At 36.7% G+C, this 25,891-nt stretch overlaps 1 protein-coding gene across 1 annotated transcript in view; it reads left to right on the plus strand.

Annotated features, from left to right (window-relative positions):
- ATRX (ATRX chromatin remodeler) overlaps positions 1-25,891 on the plus strand; it is an 82,089-nt gene that overhangs the window by 22,053 nt on the left and 34,145 nt on the right. The window contains 11 exon segments of the mRNA XM_068409731.1: positions 1,283-1,392; positions 3,566-3,633; positions 4,912-7,832; positions 11,231-11,309; positions 17,856-17,986; positions 18,512-18,691; positions 20,007-20,100; positions 20,614-20,722; positions 21,375-21,554; positions 21,960-22,101; positions 23,288-23,397. Of these exon segments, the coding sequence (XP_068265832.1) occupies positions 1,283-1,392; positions 3,566-3,633; positions 4,912-7,832; positions 11,231-11,309; positions 17,856-17,986; positions 18,512-18,691; positions 20,007-20,100; positions 20,614-20,722; positions 21,375-21,554; positions 21,960-22,101; positions 23,288-23,397 (4,124 nt within the window).

The raw sequence follows: 25,891 nt of genomic DNA on the forward strand, positions 1-25,891 counted from the left end.
TAGGCTTTTGAGCTGTTTTTGAGGTCATAAGAGGTGCTTTGCAAGTCCACGAACTCTGCAGTACGCGCAGTCATCCATGCATTGAATTGAAGACAACCATTCTTGTATTCACAATTTCAGACCTATTTTCACTGAGTTGTAAGGGTTCATTAGTTGTTCATACTGGCTTGTAAGTTATTTGAGATTGTGCTGCAATAGCAAATTGCTAGTAGCTTGTATTGTGTCTTGAGAATGTTCATTCAGTTCCTTAACATTGTGGTGTTGGTGCTTGGTTCTAATTCTGTGGTAGTGATTATTTTAAAAAAATATTGTGTACTCAGAGGGTAACCATTGAGTTAACCATTTGAGTTAATTTCCTCATACTTCTTACTGAACATGACAGCAAAGGCCAAGTCACAGTTAAGTGATCCCGTATCAAACCTCTCTCTGCTTGATCCCAAATTAAGTTTTTGAAAGTGTATGAATGGAGTGTGTGAGCTTTCACAAATGATTTTCCTTTTTCTTAAAAGCATCACTGCTGTTGAAATCAGAATGATCTCATAGTATTAATTAGTCGGTTTAACAGCCTGGCATGTACTGAGCCTCCAACCCCAAGTTCACCACCTTTCAAAGTGAACTGGGGGACTGACATTAAGGAAACGCTTTCTTGACCAAATGTAGATACAGCAGCAGAGCAGTGCACAAACTGTGGGAGCAGTGAGCAAAGTTGTAGTTTCAAAAAAACCCCCAACCTACCATCAAGAAGGGAACAAAAAGTGAAAGAAGGTTTTTCAGGCACTATTACAAGGATTTCCTGCATCTTCTGTAATGGTTTCTGTATTTTTCTTTGAGAAACTAAAACTGTGTGTTTAAGAAATACCATAATACAAATGTGAATGAAAATGGTATTTTATGAACAAAGATTAAATGAGGAAGGTTGTACAGAATATCAGGCCTGCTTTGAAAGAGTTTTAGCGATGACTCTTATTTAGGTGTGTTCTCTTGAGGTGACCAGTTAATCCAAATCAAATATCTCAAAGGAAAAAAATTGTATCTTGGCCCCAAGTGGAGTAAAGAAATTAGAGGAAAATTATTTCAGCCTTTAAATAGCGAGTGGTTACAGAAAGATTTCTCTAATGCTGGGTGGTAAAGTAATAAAGGCATATGAAGAACCTAACGGGCCAAAATATTTTGAGAAAATGAAATAGATATGTACAAATTTCTTAAAGAAAAAAAAAAAAAAAAAAAAGACACCAACCAAAAATGAAAACAATTAATGTGTGGTTTATAATCCTCTCTATAGAGGAAGGACTGCATGGAATTGTAAGCTGTACAGCTTGTGGGCAACAGGTGAACCATTTTCAAAAGGATTCAATCTATAGACATCCTACACTGAAAGTTCTTATTTGTAAGGTATGTGGTAAACAGTTCTACAGTTTGTACTGTTTGTTTTTGTTTGAAATGTCATATTAGTTGATTTGGGTGGGATTTTTGTGGGAGTAGTTCTGTTTATTAGCCAATAAACTTTTCAGTCATTAACTGTTGCAATTAAGGAAACTAAAAGCAGAAAACAAAAAAGCAAATACAGATTACAGATTTATATTCCTGTTTGCTTATACCCCAGTTAAACTCATTGTGGTTTCTTTGTAATTTATTTTTACAGTTTAAGGCTATAATTTTACTGAATTTTTTTATGTTAAATGACCTGTCTGAAATTTCTGCCTACTCGTAATGTATTACAAGAGCAGATTCAATTCTGGATCTCCTGGGAAAGCATTGTATGTAAAACAACATCGGAATAAGAAGCAGAAAAGTAGCTTCAAAGCCATCTCGGTTTCACTCATGTACAGCTCCTGGACTGTTTTAATTTGTGGCAGCATCTGTAATGATGGTCGAGTCTGTAACCCAAAACCAGCATCTGGGTCTTCAGCTACGTGGTTTCATGGGGTGGCTTCAGTTAGACCATGAGTTGCCTGCAATGGGAAAACGTGGGGGACAGGGGAGGAAGGAAACATCCGTACCTCCTGTTGTGGAGACCTCTTTTAATTTTCAAAGAGATACAGAGATCTCTCTTGCCAGTTGTAGAGATTCTGTATTTATAAAGATACCTCTAAAGATAGAGAGATACAGATCTGTGTTACAGTGAACATTTAGCATTCCACTTCTATTCCCTCCTGCTTCTCCCCCAATTCCCAATTAATGTTACATTTTCAGCTGACATACCATCTCAGGCATGTCCATCTAGTCTAATGTTCTGGCTCATTTCTTCTATTCATTCCAGCTTGTTTCTTTTATAAAATATGCTTTAGAAGAATCAGCTTACAAGATAACTGTCTTCAGTCTTCGTTGGAGTCCTAACTTTTGTTCCTAGACTTGAAAATCCTTAACATGCAGCTGGTACATGTTCTTGCGATGCGTGCAAGTTACCTGGTTCATTTTTGAAACTTGTTTAGGGTGTTGGGTTCAATAGCAGCTCTTGACTGTGAGCTCTGCTAGGCAATTATATCATGTGTTGTTTCCCATAAACTTTATGTATCTTTACTTAATTGATCATGGCCTTAAGTTAATGTGAGAGAGAGGAATGGAAGTCCCTGATCTGCATACTCCATGTCTTCCATTACTTTCTGTGCTTATTTCTTTCCTTATTTTTTCTCCTGCTTAGGTAAACAGTCACAGACTTGAGAAGCTGTTTTCCTTTGACTATAAATGTTCCCTCAAATGTCTAAACATCAGCTTTTACTGGGGTTTTTTTGTTGTTTGTTTTTATTTGTTTGGTTAGTTTAGTTGAACAGGTGTATAACTGTTGCAGACAAAGGGGCATCATCACTTTAAATTCAGGTGCTGAAGCCTCTTCGGGATTCTGAATTGACTGATGCACTTGCTAAAAGGACAGAATTTAGCTAATAGCTTGTATTAATCCCTATTCAAAGTGGAGCTTCAGGTCTGGGAGAACTTTCTTTACTAACAACTGGAAAAAAACCCACACCTTCAAAATCTGGTTTAAAGAATCAGCAACTGAAGCCACTGCTACTACTAGCTGAGTTGTGTGTATTTTTTTTCTTACTGTTACAAATTTTTCAAAGAGAATGCTTAGTTTGCACCTGGAAATTGAAGCCTTGGCTGTTAACGTCAGGATAAATGCTGAAGACCTTTTTATTTAAAGCCTTATGGTATCGATTGCTAATATAAGGAGCTTACAACTGAAAATTGTAATTTATGTAGGATTAATTGTGTCAGGGAAGATGTGGTGCTGATTTACCTAGGAAATAGATGGAAAAAACTTACAGATTAGAAGAGAAACATTCAGTTGATTTCTGGAATAGGCAAATACGCAGCCATGAAACAAGAGCCTGTTTAATTTTCAAATAAAACTTGAGCCATCTAAATAAGAAGTTATGGTTTAGGACCTGTTGTATCTATGGAAGATGTTTTTTAAGATTAACACATGTAAAAGGGTTAGAATGCTGAAGACCTTGCAGATGCTGCTTTTAATGGCTTGCTTCTAATACATGCTGAAATTGTCGGAATCACCGAAGTCCAGTTGAAATTTAATAAACAATTCCTTGTCCTGTCACTTTCTTTACAGACTTGCTACAAGTATTACATGAGCGATGACATTAGCCGTGATTCAGATGGAATGGATGAACAGTGCAGGTAAGTGTACAAAAAACGAAATAACATCCACAGCTCTTCTGTTTTGTTTTGTTTTGTTTTTTTCCTTGCAATAATGACATTATTGACAGATAAAGACCAGTACATAAGAGCTTAATCAACAATTGTTTCTCACTAAGAAATGCTCAGCCTCAGGGGTTTTGTAACTATTTGATTGTTTTTCTAGCAATTAACAGGAACACATTTTATAAAGAAATCCTATAACAAGCACTTGTAAGATATCACATTTCTAACTAAATAGCATGCCACCTTGCAAATACTTTAAAGGTGGGGCTAGAACAGAATCGCAGAATCAGTCAGGTTGGAAGAGCCCTCTGGGATCATCGAGTCCAACCATTGCCCTGACACCACCATGTCAACTAGACCATGGCACTAAGTGCCATATCCAGTCTTGTCTTAAACCCCTCCAGAGATGGTGACTCCACCACCTCCCTGGGCAGCCCCTTCCAATGGCTAATGACCCTTTCTGAGAAGAAATGCTTCCTAATGTCCAACCTGAACCTCCCCTGGTGAAGCTTGAGGCTGTGTCCTCTTGTCCTGTTGCTAGTTGCCTGGGAGAAGAGGCCGACTCCCACTGCGCTCCAACCTCCCTTCAGGTAGTTGTAGACTGCACTAAGGTCACCTCTGAGCCTCCTCTTCTCCAGGTTAAACACCCCCAGCTCCCTCAGCCGTTCCTCGTAGGTCAGACCCTCCAGACTCTTCACCAGCTTGGTCGCCCTCCTCTGGACTCTCTCCAACACCTCAGCATCTTTCTTGAAGAACCTGACATTCTAAGCCTTGTGAGCCACAGAAACTTACTTTTCCAGATGCATCTCCCACTTTTGAAATCCTAAAGTACTGCCCTGTCCTTATGTCAAATATATAAATGTGTAATCCAGTCAAAATTGTGTGGTCTGTGATGCCTATGAGCTTACTTGTCAGCCACTTTTCAGATCTCCATCAAAGACTATGCAATCTAGACATAGATCAAAAAACTTATATTTTTTTTTTTCATGTGTGCCTGCAGCAGTAATATACCAGTTAAGGCTAGAAAGACTTGAGCTAATTAGTTTTGCTGTAAAATAAAATAAATTCAAATTCTCAGTTGAGTGCTTTTCAGTCATGCTTTTAATAATGTTTTCGATTAATGGATATCTTGTTTATCACCTGAATTCTTAAAATGCAATTTCTTTATCAAATAGTGAAAAATATGTGAACCTCAAATTTGTCACCTTGTAGATACGGAGATAAGACTCTTATATTTCTTATGTCTCATTTCAGGTGGTGTGCTGAAGGGGGAAATTTGATTTGCTGTGACTTTTGCCATAACGCCTTCTGTAAAAAGTGCATTTTGCGCAACCTGGGTCGAAAGGAGCTATCGACTATACTGGATGAAAATAACCAGTGGCACTGCTATATTTGCCATCCAGAGCCTTTGTTGGACTTGGTCACTGCATGTGACAGTGTCTTTGAAAATTTAGAACAGTTACTGCAACAAAACAAAAAAAAGATCAGAGTTGAAAGTGAAAAAAGTAAAATGTATGACCATACAGTCAAGTTTTCTCCAAAGAGAAATAATTCAAATTGTAACGGTGAAGAAAAAAAACTAGATGATTCACATTCAGGTTCACTAACGTATTCCTATAAAGCACTAATGGTGCCAAAAGACTTGCTTAAGAAAACAAAAAAGCTGGTTGAAACGACCACAAATCTGAATTCTAGCTTTGTAAGCTTTTTGAAAAACGCTGCAGAAAATGTAGAAATAAGCCCAACTCTGCAACTTTGTCAGCTAAAAGCTTTTAAATCTGTGTTGAATGACATGAAAAAGGCTCATCTGGCACTAGAAGAAGGTCTGAACGTGGAGATTCAGGCTTTGAATGTTAAAATCAAAGATAAGAATACCAAAGAGAAAAAAACTGATGTTAGATCAGAAAAAAGTGAGGTGAAAAAAGATGAAGAAAAGGAACACGTGACGTTAAAAGAGGGTGAGACCGTAAAGACACAGAAAAAAGTTGTATCAGAACAGCCTGAGAGCGAGCCCATGGATCAAAGCGTTCCAAGAACGGAACAAACAGATAACAAGCGTACTTCTGGTGAAGATAAGAGGTCTGGCAGCAATGAAGAACCTCAATATGAACCTAATAGTACAGAGGCTTTAGACATGGATATAGTGTCTGTTCCCTCATCTGTTCCTGAAGATATTTTTGAGACTCTGGAATCTGCTATGGAGATGCAGGTTACATCAGATGAGCAAGACAGTGTAAATACAGGAACAGATCATGAGACTCTAAATTCAAATACAAAACTGAACGCTCCTGTGAAAGATACCAAAGGTGGTACTAAGTTAAAATCATCTGCTAAAGGAACAAAAGAATTGATTGTAAAATTGACTCCAGTTTCCCTTTCAGAGTCTACAGTGAAAGCTGAAAATCAAGACGGCAATCTAGAAAAGGGAAGTAAAGATGTTAATGTAATACCTAGAGAAGAAAACTGTGATTCTGGAAAACAAAATCACAAATCTGGCAGTGAACCTTCCACAGAGAATGAAACTGTCTCACTTGTAGAGGAATGTGATCTCAGGAGATCACCACGTGTGAAGACCACACCTCTGAGGCGCCCAACAGACATCAGTCCTTTAACATCAAATTCAGAAGAAGATAGCAATGACACATGTCATGAAAAACGTAAGAGAAAACCATCGAAACAACCAAGGAGCAAAAATGATAAAAGAAATTCTTCTGACAGTACTGTTGATGGTCCTAGCCCTAATAAACTTTCTAAATCAAAAAAGCCATATGTATTAGATCATAGCTCAGATTCTGATGAGATGCCAGCTGTTCTTAAAGAAGTGGCTATGATGAGTCACAGTTCTTCAGATATTGATAGCAATAGTGAAGCACCAACAAATGATCAGAAGACTTCAAAATTTCTAAAGAATCAACCAGTAAAGGATGAAAACGGAAAACGAAAAAGAAAAAGTTCCAGTTCTGGTTCAGATTTAGATGCCAAAAGAGGCAAATCGGCTAAAAATTCCGCCGCTGCTAAAAAGAAACGACAAAACTATTCAGATTCTTCAAACTATGATTCTGAGTTAGAAAAAGAAATAAAAATTTTGAGTAAAATTGAGTCTGCAAAAAAAGCTAAAAAAAAATGCTCACGAAAAGAAGATAGCTATGATTCCTCTGAAGAAGAGCAGAGGAAAAAAGTAAGTAGTAAGAGAAAGATAAATTTGAAGAAACGGAGAGTTAAATCTTCTGAAGATGATGATGCTGAAAAGTCTTCCCAAGAGAAGGAGATCAGTGATTCTTCTAAAGAGAAAAAAATTGGTAAGGGGTCAGCTGCTAAGGAAAGGATAACCAGAGACTTAAAAGAAAAAACTGTAAAGGGAAAGCACGAAGAGTCTTCTGATGCTGAGAAGTCTTTACTGGAGAAAGAGGAGAGTTCTAAAGGTGTAAAGCCAACTGAAGTTAAGAAGAGCAAGGATTTGAAAAAGAAAAAGGCACAGGAAGATTCTTCTTCAGAGAGTACTGAGAAATCTGCAAAGAAAGAGCACAATTCTGATTCTTCAAAAGACAGATTCAAGAATAAAAAAGGATCAGAAAGCAAAGCGAAGAAATCTGAAAAATTGAAAAAGAAAAGTTACAAGAAAGAGCAAGATTCCTCTTCTGATGTTGAAAAGTCATCTCCAGAGAAAGGAAGCTGCAATTCTTCTGAAAATGACAAAACTAAAAATGAACCAGTGTTTAAAGAAAAGAAAAGGAGGAGTTTAAGAGAGAGAGTATCTAAAAGAGTACCGATTGATTTATCCTCTGATGCTGAGAAATCTCCCCTAAAAGAGGAGAGTTCTTCCGAAGATGCTGCGCGGAGTAAAAAACAAACTGAAACTAAAGAAAAGAAAAAACTAAGTCACAAAAAGAAAATTTCCAAGAAAGAACAGGATGACTCGTCCTCTTCTGATGAGGAGTCTTATGAAGACAGCAAGAAAAAGATAAAAAGAGGGCCAATGAAGGAAAGTAAAAAGAGTAACTTAAAAAAGAAAGTGACAAAAAAGAAGGTGGTTGTCTCTTCCTCTTCTTCATCTGATAAGGAAGAAAACGATGAACAGAATTCAACAGGTGATGGAAGCAGTGATGAGCAGAAAATTATGCCAGTGACTGAAAACTTAATGCTGTCTGCTGGTACAGGATTTTGTCAGTCATCAGGTGTGCAAAAGATGTTCATCTACACGTATTACTAATACCCTAATAGAGGAAATTTGTAAGACTTGGGTAACATTTAATAATCTAGAAGTGAAAATATTCATAAGTAGGTAATTATACATTTAAAATGTTTGCAGCCAGTTAGGTTTTCTGATGCTGGTTTGAAAGCACCTGTTTGAATTTGTGCAGCTTGTCACTTGTGGAAAAAAGGATGTCACTGTAAATGGAGAGGCTTGAGAAGCTAAGTCTGTAATTCCAGCAGGTATTTTGTTGCAGCACAGCTTTCAAAAGCCTGTTCCTCTCTTTGGCTGCCCAGGTACTATTTAGCAGAAGCTGGCTTTAAGCAGGGGGTGTCTAGTGAACTCAAATTTGTCAGCTCGTGGTTATGCACTAGAGATGACCCTGAAGACCTGTGGTGTTGTAGTATACTTTTTAAAAATCAGGTAGATGATCTTTGTGCCTCGTGAGACCGATCTAGCCTTAGAGCAGGTGGTGTCTCTTAACGGAAATCTGTCATTGCTTAGTGTTTTCATAGCAGGTTTAACAGTAATAATTCTTTTTCTTACCAAGATAGAACTACTTCATCAGTGTCTTGTATCTTTAGGAAATTAGAAAGAAATTCAGCACTGCTGAATTTGAGCACTCAGTAATTTTCACATTACATGGACAGTACACATGTTTGTAATAAATGAATTTCAACTAGAAAAAAATGAAATCTATTTGCTGTTGTAATTAGGCAGGTAAATTGTTTCCTATTTGTTTGCTTCTATTGATGTTTCCTAGAACTTTCTGTACATGACTTTACTGTATCTGAGCCAACAGTTACAGTAGTTTGCGAAGCTGCAACTAAGCAAAACATGGATGAAACAGCAATATGTTTATGAAGATAGCAGAAAGGACATAGTTGCATTTTGACTTTCCAGAAAAGCACTTGTAGGCAGACGCTAAATGGAAAATGAGATGATTGTGGTTTGTAGTTTCTTGAACAAAAAAAAACCAAACCCACCCCCAAACAAACAGAACACACAGATTTTAAATTAAACATAGTGTTCCTCCTTTTTCCTACCAACCTGATGCTGATCCACTTCTTCCCTAAGTTTTGCTGCAGTTCAGTTTCTGGAGGGTTGTTAATCTTTGTGGATGCAAAGGTTGCTTTTCACAGGTGCTATTCTGCTTTGGGTTTAGAGCCCTGTAAGAAAGCAAAGTTTGATTAATGGTGTTTTGCGTCACTGTAGAGTAACAACTGGAAAATAAGTTTCTTACTCTGCATATTATACAGCCCTGTAATGTTTGTTTTTCGAGGTCCTCTGATGAAGTAAGTTTAGTTGTGTCTCTGTGCGTGTAATACTGGGACTTTTAGGGCTTTTCCTTGATGGCTGCCAAAACAGTGTTTTCCCCAGTGATGCCAAGAGATTGCAAATAATGAATGGTTTGCATAGTAATGAACTAGTATCTTGCGTGTGGTAGCTGCCACAACTGTTAAAACCTTCGCTGTAGATAGACAGTTGATGGTACTCAGTGACGGTAAACCATACGCAACAGTCCTCAGCATCACTGGACCATCAAAGAAAAATACTTTAAAAATAAAATTGCTCATGTACAATGTTCATAGACTTGGTATTGAAACGGCCCAGGATGAAAAAGTTGGTTGTAATATATAGAAGGTGTCTGAGGCAGCGCGAGTGATTGTTTTATTTGCAAGTCACAAGTGGAAAGATTGGACAATTATTGGATGGGAGAGACGGTTAACAGCGTACAAATTGGAAAAATGAGGTGGTCGTGTGGACTGATTGACAGTAGAGCTGGACTGAGAGGGAAGTGGGTTGGTTTAGCCTGGAGAGATAATGCTAAAAATGGGGAGTCTTAATTGCTGTCTTCTAATCACCTAATGAGTAGTTACAGAGAAGGCTGAGCCAGATGCATGACGAAAGGGTGAAAGGCTGTGGATACAGCTTTTGGCAAGGAAAACTGATTAGATGCTAGGAAGTAATGCTTTACATTGAGGATTGTCACAGCCTGGAACTGGTTGCCCTGTCAAATTTTGGAATCCCTGCCCTTGGTAATACTCAAAACTTGACTGGTCAAGGCCCTGAGAAAACTGACCTCACTTTGGAGGTAGCTCTGCTTTGAGGATGGAGTTGGAGTAGATTATGTCCACAGGTCTCTTCCAGCCTTAGTTATTGTATGATTCTATGAGAATCTGCCTTTGGTTTATTATTTTAAGAGGAAGCAAACTTGCCCTTTCTCTTCAGTTTGCTTGTGGCTTAATCAGTGAATAAATAAAGGAGTCTTTTCTGTGTCTGAACAAGCTATGTAGGTTGATAGTTGAGTGAGACTTAGAATCTGGTTTAACCAGCAGGATACTTGTATTTATCTAAGCTCAAGAGTGAGGGACTTTGTGATCACCTCTTACACAGTTCCTGTCAGACATCTGGCTAGTGGTAATTCCAGGACAAGTGTACATTAAAACAACTGGGAGCAAGCCTCTCGCTGCCTAGTTTTAGTCCACTGCCCACAGGTAGAAAATAGTAGAAATTATGAAGGAGGGGATCTCAGTTCATTAGGATTTTGAGGTCTTAGTTGACTTACTTATATGTGAATCAGAAGAACGAGAGAAAACAAAGGGGAGAGGCCGGGCAGTGTGCTAGAAATAATCCGAATTCCTCTCAGTTCAGCCAGGAGAGTACAGCAGAGCTGAAAGGCGGGCATCATACTGAGCTATTCTTTCTCTATTACTGTCCCATGCTGTTCATTTTGATGTGAGGCAGTACCCATGTAGTGTAGCTGAGTTTTGATGTTTGCAGTAAGGATAGCACGTGTAGTTTTCAAAAACTTAGGTCTTCCCATGTACACAACAAATGTACGTGCATTGTATTTGATACTCTGAAAGCAAAAATAGGCAAAGGTCATTGTTAGTGGCAGTAGGGTAGCTCATAAGTTTGATAAGTGATTCTGTAATATATTTGTTTGGGCCTTCTTTTCAATATACACAAATTCAGTAGTGGAGCTTCTGAAGTAGAGCTAATAACTTCTTAGGAAACTTTAATTTCTGAATCCTAAGTGGAGTATTCAGTTTCTATATGTTTTGGTATAAAAAACCAAATTTCACAGTATGTACTAAGGAAAGAATTGCAAGGTGTGTGTAGTAGCAAGCATAACGTGGGTAAAAGCGCTGCTTGAAAGGCTAGATACTTTTATTAATAAAAATACTTATTTTTATATGTCAAGATAGGTAACTGGCTTTTTTGTTTGCTAGTAGAGAAGTGTTGGTATTACCAAGGTATTTTTATATGGGGATTCTTGATGGAGGCAATAGTTCATGTGCTGTGGTGTTTATTGCTGATTTTACATGTATTAAGTGTTCATGTTTTCTGGTGTTTTGTTTCGCCTTCCTCCCCCAGGAGATGAGGGAGAGACTAAATCAAGGGCTGTTCCAATGGAGGAGGAGGAAGATGATGATGATGACGATCCTGAGAATAGGTATGATACCATCCGTAAGGACTTAAAACAGATTATAACACACCCTAGGCGTGGGCGCAAACCGGCGCAACGGAAGAGCAAGCAGGTTGTAAAACCCACGACTGCCTGCCTTGTAAAGACTCGCTCACGGGCTTCCCGCAAGTTTGAACAAGGGGCCAGAAAACAGAGGCCAAAATCCAGAAATGCAAAGAAAGTACTTAGAAGTGTGAAGCTAACACACCTTGCATAGAGGGTGTGTTATAAATGCACTGCAGCGCTGTCCATTTTATGTTCCCATTGAAAGTGTGAGGTTTGTGACAAGTATTTCATTCAGGCAGGTAAAAACCTACTTCTGATAAATGTGAATTTCAGCTAGTTATATGAATAGAAGGTAAAAAATTGCATCTGTGCAATATGCAGTGCTAAAATCTTTTCAGATTGAACTTTTATTACTGTTACATCATCTGCATTTTTAATTGAAACACCTTTTCTCAATGAAGAGAAAACACAAATGTGGATAAAACGATATTAGATATTTTCAGCTGTTAATTAGACTGAGTTTTAATCCACTAAACAGTACCTGAAGTGACTAAGGTGGTAGCTAAGGCCCTGATTCTACAAGCACTGTGCACAGGCTCAACTGGTATTGAAGAGGTTAATTATACATATAAATTTTAAGTCTTTGCATAGGTATTTTCAGAATTCTGGCTTATATGTATTGCTTCACTTTCAAGTTCAATAAAAATGAATTTATGTAAGATATAGTTAGTTAAGACATGTCATATTTTACCAGTACCATTGTAGTCATCAAAATTAGCCTGGCTAGAAGATGTAAAAGCTTCGTTTCCTGATGAGTGAATGCACAACATGAAGTATTGCTCCATTATGAGCCGCAGTTTCCTTTTGGAGGTTGTTGTAGTTAGGTTAAAGAGTTGTTCAACAAATTTTTATACAGTATTTCAGAAACTGATTTTTTTTTTTGGCCACATAGCATGTGTGGGACCAGCTTCATAGCTTTGCAGAGTTGCTGATCTAGTCTTTTTTCTGCTTCTGGCCTTTCTAGTTTAGAGTGTGGTATCTTTGTTCAGAGAGTTGTTATGTTTTGATCTGTGGCTGAACTAAATTTTAAAAACACTGTTTTATATCCTTCACGGACCTCAGTTTGGCATCAAAATGTTGCTGCTGATGTAGTTCTTGCTTATTTTTAGTCATCAAATTTAATAATTAACTTCTAAAGGAAGATGCTCTTTAGGGACTTGACAGCACAGGGTCATAAGCAGAACATGTAAACATTGGTAATACAAGATTTTTTAAAATGATACTTTAATTTCAGTCCTGTTTTGGTTATTTTTTCCTTCTTTTTTTCTTTTTTGTTTTTCTGGAGTGTTCCTGGTTGATAACTAAGCCAATACACTTTTGTCAAAGTTCAGTGTTTACCATACAAATGTTACTGACAGATCTTAATTATTAGTTTAAGAGCTATATTGGGAAAGGAATTAACCCAATTGGATAACAAACAAATCAGTAATATCTGGATTTGGGGTTTAAAAATCAGTTTCTGTACTTTGTTTTTAAGCTGAATCTTTGTTGAAGTTTTTATTTAGGGGATATTTTGAATATATATTTGTGAGATGAGGAGGTATTCTGTCAATAAACCAGTTTTTGTCAAACTTTCAGACATGTTAACTGGTAACTGCAGTCTGATTTTTACGTTCCTCACGCGTTGTACTTGGCTCCAAAATCAGATACATAAAATGTAAAAAGATGGAACAAATTTCAAGAAGTTAAAAACTTGTTCTTCTGTTTACTCAATACAAAGTGTTTAAATAGTTTATCTACTCTTCAGATAAGTTGCCTATTTTCTTCCAGGCCAAAGAGGGTACATAGTACCTACTGGGTGTTTGTAGCGGGGGAGCTCTCATGTTTGCAAGTCTCTAGTTTAGATGTTCTGTTATTTGCATACCTTTGGATGTGCATGACATGAATATTAATAGTCTTGAAATCATCTTTGCCAAAATGCAATATCCAAGTGGGTCATAATATGACATACAGTGCTGTATGCTTTCATCTTTTGTTGTGTAATTACCTATTATTGGTCCTTTTGATCTTTTAAATGGTACTGTTTAAAATGTTTGCAGTAGTTTTGTTTATTAAGAAGTTAATAGTGTACTTAATGCAGAATGCCTTTAAGTATTTGATGGTTGCAATAAATTTTTGTAAAACGTTTTTCTTGTCCAAGCATTTAATTTAATACAACTCTAACAGCTTGAATATCAGACTCTTTCAACAAAGACAGTTAAGTATTTAGAACAAGGTGTTTGGCAGTTTTCACAATATTTTTTTAAACATATATGACATTTAATCCAAATATTCATCTCTTAAAATATATTTTTAAACACTTCTAAATTTTTTAGTAATATACCAAAGGCCCGTTTAATTCAGTAGTGCTCTAGCTGAAAGAACGGTGGCTTTTACTAGCCACGTAAAAATGTACCCCCCTGCCCAAAGGCTTTTTTTGGGCAACCTTATTTCTACATATAATTAGTAGGTATTTATGAACACTACATGTGAGTTGATATAATCTAATTGGTAATAGTATGTCATTATAATTAACTAATATTTAAAATTAATGACTTCTTAAGAAGAAAAACTATTTTACAGTAGTAGCATTGTCTCACCAAGATTTTTGACACTTTATAAATGAGTCCATTGTATTGGCACTCTAAAATTCATGAACAAGAGTGGTGCAAATTATCACGTGGACTTAACTCCACATCATGAGAGGCTGCACCTATTATTCCATTTTTGCTGAAATGTCTGAAGGATAATTTAAAGCAGTCCTGTACTGTGACTAAGCAACCCCTGGGTAACTTCCAGTTTGCATATGTCTTTTTAAAAGTGTTTTCTTTTAGCATAAGTTAAAAAATACATAGTAACCAATTCATTATTTAGAAATGTATATAGTTGGTGTCATTCTTAAAAAGGTGAAATATATTTAAATCCTGATTTATATCAAATTATACATATATACTCTTATTTTATCCTAGAGTTGTTTTTATCTGTCCTGGTTGAGATTGCAGTCCCATTCTGTAAGGCACTGTATAAATACGTGTTGGGAAAATACCCTTTATACAAATCTCACGATATGTTTAGGTAAGATGGAGCGGGGCTAGGCAACATGATGTGCTCAAGGTCACAGCAGGTCAGTGGCAGAAATGAATGAAATGCAGGGATTATTTTTTTTTTTCCCCCCACTACCTGAAGTCCTTTGCTGGAGGTCATGTAGCTCTCTGTGCTGCTTAATTAATTTGTTCAGAGTGTTCAACTGTTATATCTGGTTGGCCAAGAATATCTTTTGTGTCCATGTCCTGAGTAAATATTATGATATCTTTTGATTTTCATGGGTTTCTCTGGAAGAATGTGAGTGAAGGAGTTTTCACACTATCGTAGCTTGTTTTTCTTGGTACTTGCAGTTTCATGTTAATGCAAATACTAAAATGTTAAAGCTAGCATATGAAGTTTCTTAGCTTAGAAGCCTGGTCACTTTAAATGGGTTTATATCTTAAAATAGAAATGTGATATATTATCCTGAGCCACATATAATTTAATTTAAAACCAGTTTCAGGAGTCCAGTACTCAATTTACTCTTATTCATCTAAGGCATTTGTTACATCGGTCATTTGTTAGATGCATTTACAAGACTTAATCTGTTTGGTTCTACTATTCCTTATGCTTTCAAATCCTATCAGATATGTAGCTACATTAGAAAAGGAAACTTTTAAATTCTGAATGTCTTAACAATGTCTTATATTTTTAGCCTAACATTGTACCAGTAGAGCGCATTGAAGAGAATGGAGCTTTTTTTTCACTAAACAAACAGTTCCATGTCAGTGTGGTTCAAACTGGTTGAATCTTTATCCCAGATAAAAAATGTCTTGTTTTCCATCTTGGAGTATAAAAGCAATGATTTATCAATCAATATTATTATAAATAATTAATTAGACACTAGTAAGTTTACCCAGTCTAGTTGCTGGTTATGATGGTGATTAGTAGGAAAATAACAGCATCTTCTGTTTATGGATAGTAGATTTTGTGCATGGTGTTTTTAGGTGAATGATACATTTCCTTTTTTTTTTTTCCCCCCCTCCCTTAAAAAAATATTTCATAAAAGAACAAATAAAAATGTATGTCTTCTTTTGTTAAGTCAACCTTTGTTTAATAATATGTAAGTAAATTTTTAAAGGTGATCTGTATGAAAGGTAAGTATTGTTATCCACATTCAAGTTGTGTTAACTTTGCTAATGCAATTGAGGACAAGCCAAAAGAAGTCAAAGGCAGTATTACCAGGCAGTACTTTCAGGATTGAAGTTTAAAACTTTGCTGTTCTTTTTAGTGTTTTTACTTTTTTCCCTCTTCCAAAGCAAAACTTTGATGATGATATTATTATCTTTTTAAACAAGAAAAGTAGCTGTCTGCATTTCCTAGAGTAGAATTCAAGGTTAATAATCACATTAAAAGCTTTTTAAAGATAAGCCAACCTGTGATAGTCCAAACAGTTTCATTTTGAAGAAAAAGTTCTTCTGACCATTAAGAGATGGAAGAAATATTGTCTTAATTTCTTATATAAGGAGCTGTTTGTTCCTGTTGCTATTATACATGATGTGGTGGGTTTAAAAACAAACAACAAAAAAAACCCCTAAGTCCCTTTTCCAAATCCTCTGGAAGGACCTAATGCAAAAAAACATTTGGAAGAGGATATTACTGGGGACTTCAGTTAAAGTTTTCATTGGGTTCACACTGCGATCTGTTGATATATATGGAATTAAAGCTTACCAAGAGTACTGCATTTTAAAGTTTTAATCAGCTATTTCTTCGCAAGCCATTTCTCAAAAGAGGGGGGGGGTGTTTTGGATGGTCATGGATAGTCTGTGTCTCACTGAGCAGTCTTAAATGTTTATTAAACCATTTTACTTACAATATACATTAGCATTAGAATCTTTTTGGAAAATATACTACCACTCAAGAAATAGACAATACTGTATGAAGTGTTAGAAAAGAGACCTTGGGAAAATTCCCTTTGAAAAGTTCCTTTGTTTTAGGAACATTTTTGCTGAAAAATGAAATACAGATTCTTTAAATCTTTACTTCATAGTGCTGCATAAAGTAACAGCTTAATTTTCTAATGTATAAGAAGCTGTACTTAAGGGATCACTGTTCCTTTGCCATTTCCAGGTGAAGCCTAGATTGTGGTTCAGTTCCATGGTTGAACTATTGTTTTGACTGGTATAAAAGCTTTCCTGTTCTGAACTATGTACATACAGTGTACATTAATTCTCCCGAAAGGCAACACAGACCAGATTTGACTTAGGAAAAAAAAGAAAATCTTCATTTAAAATTGACGACCGTGGAATGAGAACTGTAATACTTCTGAAATTTATATCAGGAAGGCCTGGTTTCATTCTTTCAGGATTTTTTTTTTCCCCCTGTAAGTACAAGTTCTCAGATAAGTCCTCTATTTTCCTGTGATCTTGACGTATTTTATATTTTGCCTTGGATGGATTAATGTAAGATTTCTTTTATGTTGCAAGATAATTTTTTCCGTAGTTACTTCTTGCACCTTAGCTGAAAACATTCTTGTGCTAAAATGAAACTGAGAAGCTGAGCGAACAGTTTGTGGAACAGGAAATAAGATCCTAATTTTTCTTTGAAGCTCAGGTCGCATGGTGTTTGATAAAACTTGTGTGTGTGTATGTGTATATACACATATATTTTTTTTGCTATAGTTGCTATAAGACGAGCGCTTGTAGTTGCAGGAGGGATTCAGTGTCGTGTTTTTTCCCCAAGGCACTTAATATCAGTTCATCTTGAGACATCATGAGTTGCTTCAATTACCCCAGCATCTCTTTTGCAGTAGGATGAGCCCAGGCAATTAGAATGGTAACACAGTTGAAGGCAAGTTATGTAGCGGTAGGGTAAGAAATTCTTCTTCTTTTTTTAACCTCTGAGTTAATGCATATTGCAATAATCTTTTTCTCCTTGGTTAAAACATGCGTTCCATGATACACTGATACACTAGTCAAGTAGATTCAGTGCCTCAGGAAATTAATGTTATTGATTTAAATCAAGTAAGCATGATAACCATTTTTGGGGGGAATGACTTGAGTATTAGGATTTGGTCTGCAGCATCTTCACGTTCTTGTTACAGTTAGAATTTATACAGGTGTCTATTCCAGAACGGACAAGAGTCCATCCACATAGACCATGAGTAAAATGAAGTGTTTAAGTTTTTACACTTTATAGCTATCTCCAGTCCTGAAGTAAAGCATGAAACTTCTTTTTTAAGAAGCATTATACAGATCTGCTTTCTAAAAGCAAGTTAACACGTTAACATTTAACATGAGATTTTTGCTGAGGTATCCTGCCTTAAACAAAGACTTTTTGTCGTGTGTCTTTTTTGTTCAGCTTTCAACCCTTTTTTTGACGTTCTGAATGGTATAGGATTACACTTATCATTCACAGATTTACTTGAACGATGGAATAAATAGTTTTTTCTGTTTTACTTCAAAGAATTGCCAAGAAAATGCTTTTAGAAGAAATCAAAGCCAATCTTTCCTCTGATGAGGATGCATCTTCAGATGATGAATCGGATGAAGGAAAAAAGAAAACTGGAAAGCAAAATGAAAACACAGGAGATGATGGTGAGCACCAAAAAGCATCTGGGAAAAAGTGGTGCTGTAGCACCTGTCATAATTTCGAAGGTCACTTGGGAAGATTATAATTATTAATGATTCTTTAGTTTTCAACAAAAAAGTCATTGATGTTGATAGGTAGTTGCCAGATAGAGGCCAATGTACATAATCATAAGGTTTATCATCTCTTTTACTCTTCTGTTAAGTGTTTTTTTTTTTTTTGTTAATAGTCTGATTTTTGTAACCAATTCAGAAGTCCTAGGGGTTTGTGAGGAATAATCTATACAGAACAGTAAGACGTGCAAATGCACGCGAGAGATTTGACTAATGTACACAGTCATTGGAACAGACATTCCAAGTGTTCAGCCAGCATAAAATACTTAAAATTTGAGGGAACAACAGTATGTTGTTGTCTGTAATTTCCTGGAAAGGCACAGGATTTAGCCTAAATTAATTCAAATTTTAATTTTTGCCAAATTTAAGTGAGAAAAAAATGATCAGTATACATGTTGTACTGACTCTTATCTCTGACAGAAGAGAACGAGAAGGAAGATAATTCTGAATCGGATTCAGAGGAACAAGAATCAAAGAAGCCTAGATACAGACACAGGCTGCTGAGGCACAAGCTGACAGTGAGTGATGGAGAGTCTGGTGAAGAAAAAAAGGTGAAACCAAAAGACAAAAAAGAAGTGAAGCGCAGGAATAGAAGGAAAGGTACATAATCCAAACGTTTCTTGTCACAAAAAATACTTGCTTGTATAAAATAAGTCCAAAGCATGTCAGAATGGAGATCTGAAACTCTAATTTTAAAATCTCTGTGTAAACTTCCTTGTGTTTGAGAAATAGTTTTATTTAAAATGCTGAATACAAATGCATCTCTCTCCACTTACTGTGTCCTCTGAATTGGATTAATCTTTTTTGCCTCCTAGAATATTCATCTTAAATGACAGAGGCAAGCCCAATGTGTCTAATTCGTGAAAATCAATCTTGTCATTTATGTAATTTCTCTCTTTAACTTGGACTGGTGGCAGGCCCTGGTGCATCAGGAGTTTCTCCATCCTAGGATGTAAATGTCCAAGCGTTAGCCGGACACCAGATGGCACTGTGAAATGATGCTGGGCTCAGAGTCTTCCTTTTCATTGTTGCATGTAACAGCAAAGAATGTCAGCCCCTTGCATTTAATCATTTTGAGCAGAGGAGGGGAGCGCTAGTAAAGATAACTGCTTACTGCTCCGTTGGCCAGTGTTTTGTGGCCAGTGGAAGTAAGGGTGCCCGGCACTTCCCCGTTCTCAGTGTTGCACTAACGCTGGCCGTCTTTCGCAGGGTTCCACAGACTAAAAGATGCAAAGCGATTTGTTTATCGTTTTCCTTCATGAAAACTCTCATTTTTATCTGAATGTATATTCATGCTTTTCCTCCCTTATGGAATTATAGCTCTACCAACAACGTTTCTTTCAAGAAAAGTAATTGTAAATTACAGTGGCAATGTGCAAATAAGGTGCAGCCAGACTAATTCTCAGGGTTCTTTAGTGTAAGTCTTTTAAGTTCACTAGTCTCAAGTAGAAGAATGTATTTTATTTCAGCTCGCCCTTTTTTAGCCCAATGGTATTAATATTAAATTTCGCCATGTATGTAAAACAATCCTTGTTCTAAGCCTTGTTACTGATAAAACAGCTAAGCTTTCCACTGTGTTCAAGGTCAAACTGAAATTCTAAATGTCATGCTGGTCGTAATTACCTGTAAATGCCAGTGATACTTCTGTAATTACTTTTAGGAACTATTACCTAATGCTGCTAGTTTAGGTGTATTTGTAATTGTCTTTTGAGTTAGTTTTAAACTTGCATTACCTGAAGAAACTTCAAGCTGTAAATATAGCAATATAATTGCCTATGTTGTTAGTAAATAAGGGTCTGAAATGAACTTTTACAGTGCTTGTTGATCTTAAACAGTTTGTTGTGTCATTAGAATATATGTAATGTTGATACCTTTGCAATAATATTCAATGTGAAATCATACTTTATTTTTAAAGTGAGCAGCGACGATTCAAACGACTCTGAGTTTCATGAATCTGCAGTTAGTGAAGAAGTCAGTGAGTCTGAAGATGAACAACGTCCAAGAACAAGGTATAAATAAACTATGCTTACCTCGTGTTTGATTTTGGTTTTTAATAGTGCAGTTTAGGCAGGGAGATGGTAAAAGTTAGACACTTCGATCAGTCCTTAAAACCGTTGATGATACCTGTCTATAATTTGATATCTGCTAATTAACCTCACAGCAAATGTGAGAATTTTGAATTTGTACTGCCATACGTGGTACACAGCAATTTGATGAGCCAGTACAAAAAAAAAGATTAACAAAAAATGAGCATTTTTATGCCAAATATGTCAATGTCGATTGAGGAATAGTGGATTGCAGTAGAAAACTAATACTTAACAATTCTGAGATTCTTCAGGGTTGTCTGGAATAGACTGTTGCTGTGTGTGTCCAGTGAGTTGAGGAGGAGGAAGGAATTTGGAAGTACACCTCTGACTGCACAAAAGGAGTATATATTCTATTAATTAGCAGTGTAGTTCATGTACTTATTTTATCATTGTTTTTCAGTTAATCAGTAAGACTGCCTTTTTTTTTTTCAATAGATCTTCCAAGAAAGCCGAGGCAGAAGAAAACCAACGCAGTTACAAACAGAAAAAGAAACGAAGGCGTATAAAGGTTCAAGAGGATTCTTCAAGTGAAAACAACAATAAGGTACTGTACTGTGTTTTGAATTAATAAACGGGAAAAGGAGTTCCTGTCTCTTCTGCCAGCTGCTTAGGGACTTGGGTATCTCAGACAGCTCTGTACAAAGTACAGTAAAAAATTGGAACTTTTCTCAGTTCAGTGCTAAAATGTGTTCAGTTGCACCATTACGGAGAAAAAAACATTGCATTTCACTAAAACCATTTCCTGTCTAGATTTTGATAAAAATGTATATCTTTTAAATAAATGGCATTTTGGAACTAAATGTAGAAGATGACACAAGTAGTATATTAAGGCTTTCCTAGTATTGGGGTTTCTTTTCCTATGTGGAGTACGTGATATCTGATCTGATCTAGCACCAGTAGAGCAGAAAAATAGTTCTTTATTAATAGTCATTAGTTACTATCAAATGATAACAGTACCTTTGGTACTGCCTTTGCACAGCTGGGCTTATCTTTAGTATCTCAGAATACATTATAGTTAAAGGGGCACTTCTTTTGTCATGCTGGCTAACTTGTTTTAAAAAAAAGTGTCTTTTTTCTTATGAGCCAAACTCCACCTGTGTGTATAAAAATTTTTGGGAGCTTGTCTAAAAATGAAGGACTTGATGGTCTGTACCTTAATTTTCTTGCTAATACTTAATTTATTTAATTTGTAATAGAGTAATTCTGAGGGTGAGGAGAACGATGATTCAAAATCTCCTGGAAAAGGCAGGAAGAAGATAAGGAAAATTATTAAAGATGATAAGCTTAGAACAGAAACACAAAATGCACTTAAAGAGGAAGAAGAAAGAAGAAAACGTATAGCAGAAAGAGAACGGGAGAGAGTGAAATTGAGAGAGGTATGTTCTGTTTTCTTTGCAAAGTGCTAGGAAGTTGAATTGTTGATGATGTTTAAGACAACATATTTCTACCTCAATTTAATTTGATAAGTAATTTTAAAAGTACTTATATGTAGCCTTGTAAGCCACAAGTTTTATTTGTAGTTTCCTGCAGGTTAATATTGGTAAGTTTTTTTTTTTTTAAGACTACTGAGACCTTGAGAAAGCTGTTTTAGTTCTCTACTGCTTTACTTTCCCTGGGGAAAAGCACTCTCCTAGAGTAAGTTGTGATGCATAGTAAAGAATTTAAGGTTTCTCTTTACTAAATAAATTATGACGTCCAGTTTTGCTAAAGCTAGTGTCTGTCAAATGCTTAGTATTATTCACTTGTGAAGTATTCCTATGATGCACTATTTCTGCTTATAGGTGATAGAGATAGAAGATGCTTCACCTCTGAAGTGTCCCATTACAACTAAGCTGGTTTTAGATGAAGATGAAGAAACCAAAGAACCATTAGTGCAGGTTCACAGGAGTATAGTTACCAGACTGAAACCACACCAAGTAGATGGTAAGGAAAGAAAGTTTAAATTTTTTTTTTTTCCCCCCTCCACTGGCACAGCACCTTATGCAACCTGTTTTAGAATCATAAGAAAAACTCCTTGGCAGGGAAGTGCCAGAATGTCAGGTTTAATGCTTTATTTTTGGAACAGGTGAACAAAAGTAAATGGGATCAGCAATATATAGTTCTGTTTTACAAGCAAAGAACCTTAGACACGTAAAGTTGGAAGGGTCATCAGAATCATCTAATTGCCTGCACTGAGGCAGAATCAAATATATGTTTACCCATTCTATTGAGGAATTAGTATATTTACTTTTTACAGTTTTCAGTGAAGATTTAAAAATCTCACAGTATTTTCCTGGCTTTCTCAACAGAATTTTTTTTTCTGATACCAGACATGACTGCAAATCAGGCCAACTTCTTTCCATATTCTGTTTCTAGTGAAGAAGGAGAAAAGGAGAATAACCAGTCATCGTTTTCTTCACAGCTCATTCTGTTATTTTAAATTTTCCTCAACGTTCATAATCTACAACCTTTCCGTTTTAGTAAGAAACTTCTGGACTTGCTTCAACTCTTAAAGGGAGGTGTCCTGAACCAGACACAGCAGTCAGTTGAAGCCTCCTCTGTGCTGAGTATAGCATAGTAGAATACAACTCCCCAATAAATATATTGCAAAGAACAAAAAAATCACCCAGCAGACCCTCATGTTGTTAATGTATTTTGTTATGTAGCATTTATTTCCTTTCCTTTTTCAGCTGTCACAGTTCTTACTTGATTTTTTTTCCTCTTTAAGCATAGCACTTCACTTCTGATCTGTCTTGGCAGAATTTCTTCCAGTTGGTTTCAGATAATTTTGCTAATTTACCAAGATCATTTTAGTCTTTCCATGAAGTCCTTGCCACTTTTCATTCTGTCTCTTCTTTTCTCCCTGTCCTCAAGATTGCAGTCATCTGCAGTCTGCACAGTAATATTTTCTAACCCAGTTGCCACATCTTCAGTGAAAACTGAATATAATTAAGTTCAAGACAAAGATCATCCCACATACAACCCATTGGACAGAAATGAATCTATAATTATCCTGAGTACTGTTTTTCTAAGAGTTACCTTGATCTTACAGTGATCACACCTGTCTCTTATCAGGTGAACTTGAATAAAATTAATGTTTAATAAGAAAATTTTCAATAATTTTCTTCAGGTGTTCAGTTCATGTGGGATTGCTGTTGTGAATCTGTAAAAAAAACAAAGACATCTCCTGGTTCTGGATGCATTCTTGCTCACTGTATGGGTCTGGGGAAGACATTACAGGTAAGAAACAAGTCATCATCTTTTCTGGGTTGTACCTTGCTCTCAAAAGCTGATCCAGCAAAAGGCAATTTTAATGACTTTCAGAACATAGTAAAACATAACTGTTTCCTAGGCAGTGACTCGATGAGGGTTGCTGGAGGAAAACATCTTGTAAAGAGGTTTGGAGAAAGAGATTGTGTTCTGTAGTATACAGCTGTGGAAGTTCTGATACACGCTTGTGCTTTCTCTGCTTTTAAAATATCTAAAATTAAATTAGGTAGTCATTGATAATCATGTGAAAAGGTCATATTTTATTGTAAGTGATGTGTAGCAACTCAGAACAAGAAAATACGGCTAGTAGGAGACAGGCTTCTGGAACCTATGTTTCTAAGAGTTCAATAATCTTAAGCAGGTTGTGGTTTTTACTGTCTTCCTCATTCGTGTGTTGCTCCTTAAATCATTTCTTTTCCTCAGTGTTTTTTTAATTTATTTGTTGCACGTATAAAGTAGAGGTTTATCAGGTTTTGGTGGTTTGTTTTTTTTAATGCCGGACTTTGAGTGTCTAAAGTCAGATGCTTTGTGTTTTAATATGACCAATGTTTTGCTACAATTTAGACTCTTCTGGGTTGAGGGACGGGGGCATTTGTTTTCTATTTCACTAATGGTCTGTATGTACATTCATATTTTTGGGTCATTGTGCATCACAAACAGTTAAGACCAGAAACTTTCATTGCCTTGGTGGTTAACTATAGGGCATACGTTCAACCCCTTTTTCACTCCTTAATTTATTTTCTTGGGCTTTAAAGTTCTTTGCTTCCTGAGATCTTCATGTTCAAGCCTTCATTGGCACTTCAGCGCATGTTGCTTCTCCTTCACACTGCCAAGGACTGCTTTGTAAAATCTTAGAAACAGAATATTGTAGCATTTCTTAAAAAAATTTCTCTATTTCTTGATCTGCTACAAATGGCTCTTCTGCCTTGCTAGAAGTTGCACAGTGAACACCTTACCATTTCTAATAGTCTTTAAAATCTGAAGCTCAATCCCCATCTTAAAATGTTTCTTCGGAAACTGATCACCCAAGCTGTAAAAACGGTGCTCGTAGCTCTTTTTCTTGGGCCTCTTATAATCATTGTGGGCCTTAGGAGCAGCTTATGCCCTTGACCTTCAAAAGAGGTAAAAGATCAAAAACGATTCTCTCGAATTCCCTGCATCTCAGTATTCACGCTCGTATGTTTTCAGGATAGTCAGGAGCGTTGAATTCCTTTTGTGTTTGCTTGTTTCCAAGGATCGATCTCTCTTCATGAATTTTGGTTTTGCATTTAGCCAGATGTAGCATCACCACAAAGCAAAGCACTGGGGTGGGTTGCCTGTCTTGCTGCTCTGCTGCCCAGTCTGTTCCCAAGAATTCCTTTAGCAGAAGTCATTTGGTAGAAGAACCTTTCCCTCTGATTCTGGGAAAGAGAAAGGGAAAGTTTTGAGAACTCTGAAGAAGCAAGGAGGGTAACAACTTCACCTGTGCTTGAAAAGGCCCTCGTAAAAGCAGGGCGGCTTTGGTGTCCCTGTCATTGGCCTTCATTGATGCTGTTTCCTCATTTCTGGAGGAGGGAGATATTCCCATATCTTCATCAGGACAACCAGCCTAAGTGAAATGAATTACTGTGAACCTTCTTGATCTCTGGCTCGAGCTGAATCACTAAAAATCTAACTTGAAGCTTCTGCAGACACTGGAATTGATTAGAACTGATTTCAACTCAGGATCAATCAGGGCCTTCCTGTGCCAGGAGCGGTTCTTAGCTATAAAGTCAGTTGACAGGAGCTCTGCCCAGTGCTCTGGTGAGTTTGTGACTGGCAAGTCTAGATCACATTAGCAGCCAGCACTTGCGCAACACTTCATTCTAAATTCTTTCTTCACGTGCTCCAAATACGGATGCACTTTATCATTCCCTGGAGTGCAGTCTCCTTAGCATCGTGATGATGGTTCTCAAAGAGATTATTTTCTTCCTACAGTGAGGATGGGATCCTCAAAGCATCTGTGAGGAAATGCCATTTCACCACCCTCTTCCATCTTGGTCAGTTGTGGTAGAAGCTTCCCCATTGGATTGGGAAGCCCTGTCACCTGACCTGAAGGCTCAAGGTCTGTTCATTCGTAGAGAGGTCAGTATATCAACGGACTGGAATTCCAAGCTGTGTGAAAGATGTCTCAATATTTTTGTGCCGTAGCTGGATTCACAGCTTTACAACCTTGTTAGTCACTTAGCAAACAAAAGGCTGTAAGATCCTGTTGACAAGCAGTTAGTCTTTGACACCTGTGTGTTTGGGATGAGGTGTCTCAGTAGTTTTTACTTCTGTAGCACTCACATCTGCCTGGCTAGTTGGCGTTTGGCATAGTCAGCACACCTGGATGCTGCTAGATAGCAGACTTGGCTTGACTTGAGTCTTTCATTATTATTTTTGAGAGACTTGAAATGTACTCCAAGATAAAATCCTCAGAGAGAATCTAGCAGGAGGTATCTGT

The sequence above is a fragment of the Nyctibius grandis genome, chromosome 10 (assembly GCF_013368605.1).
Source record: "Nyctibius grandis isolate bNycGra1 chromosome 10, bNycGra1.pri, whole genome shotgun sequence".
In the NCBI taxonomy this organism is placed as follows: Eukaryota; Metazoa; Chordata; class Aves; order Nyctibiiformes; family Nyctibiidae; genus Nyctibius; species Nyctibius grandis.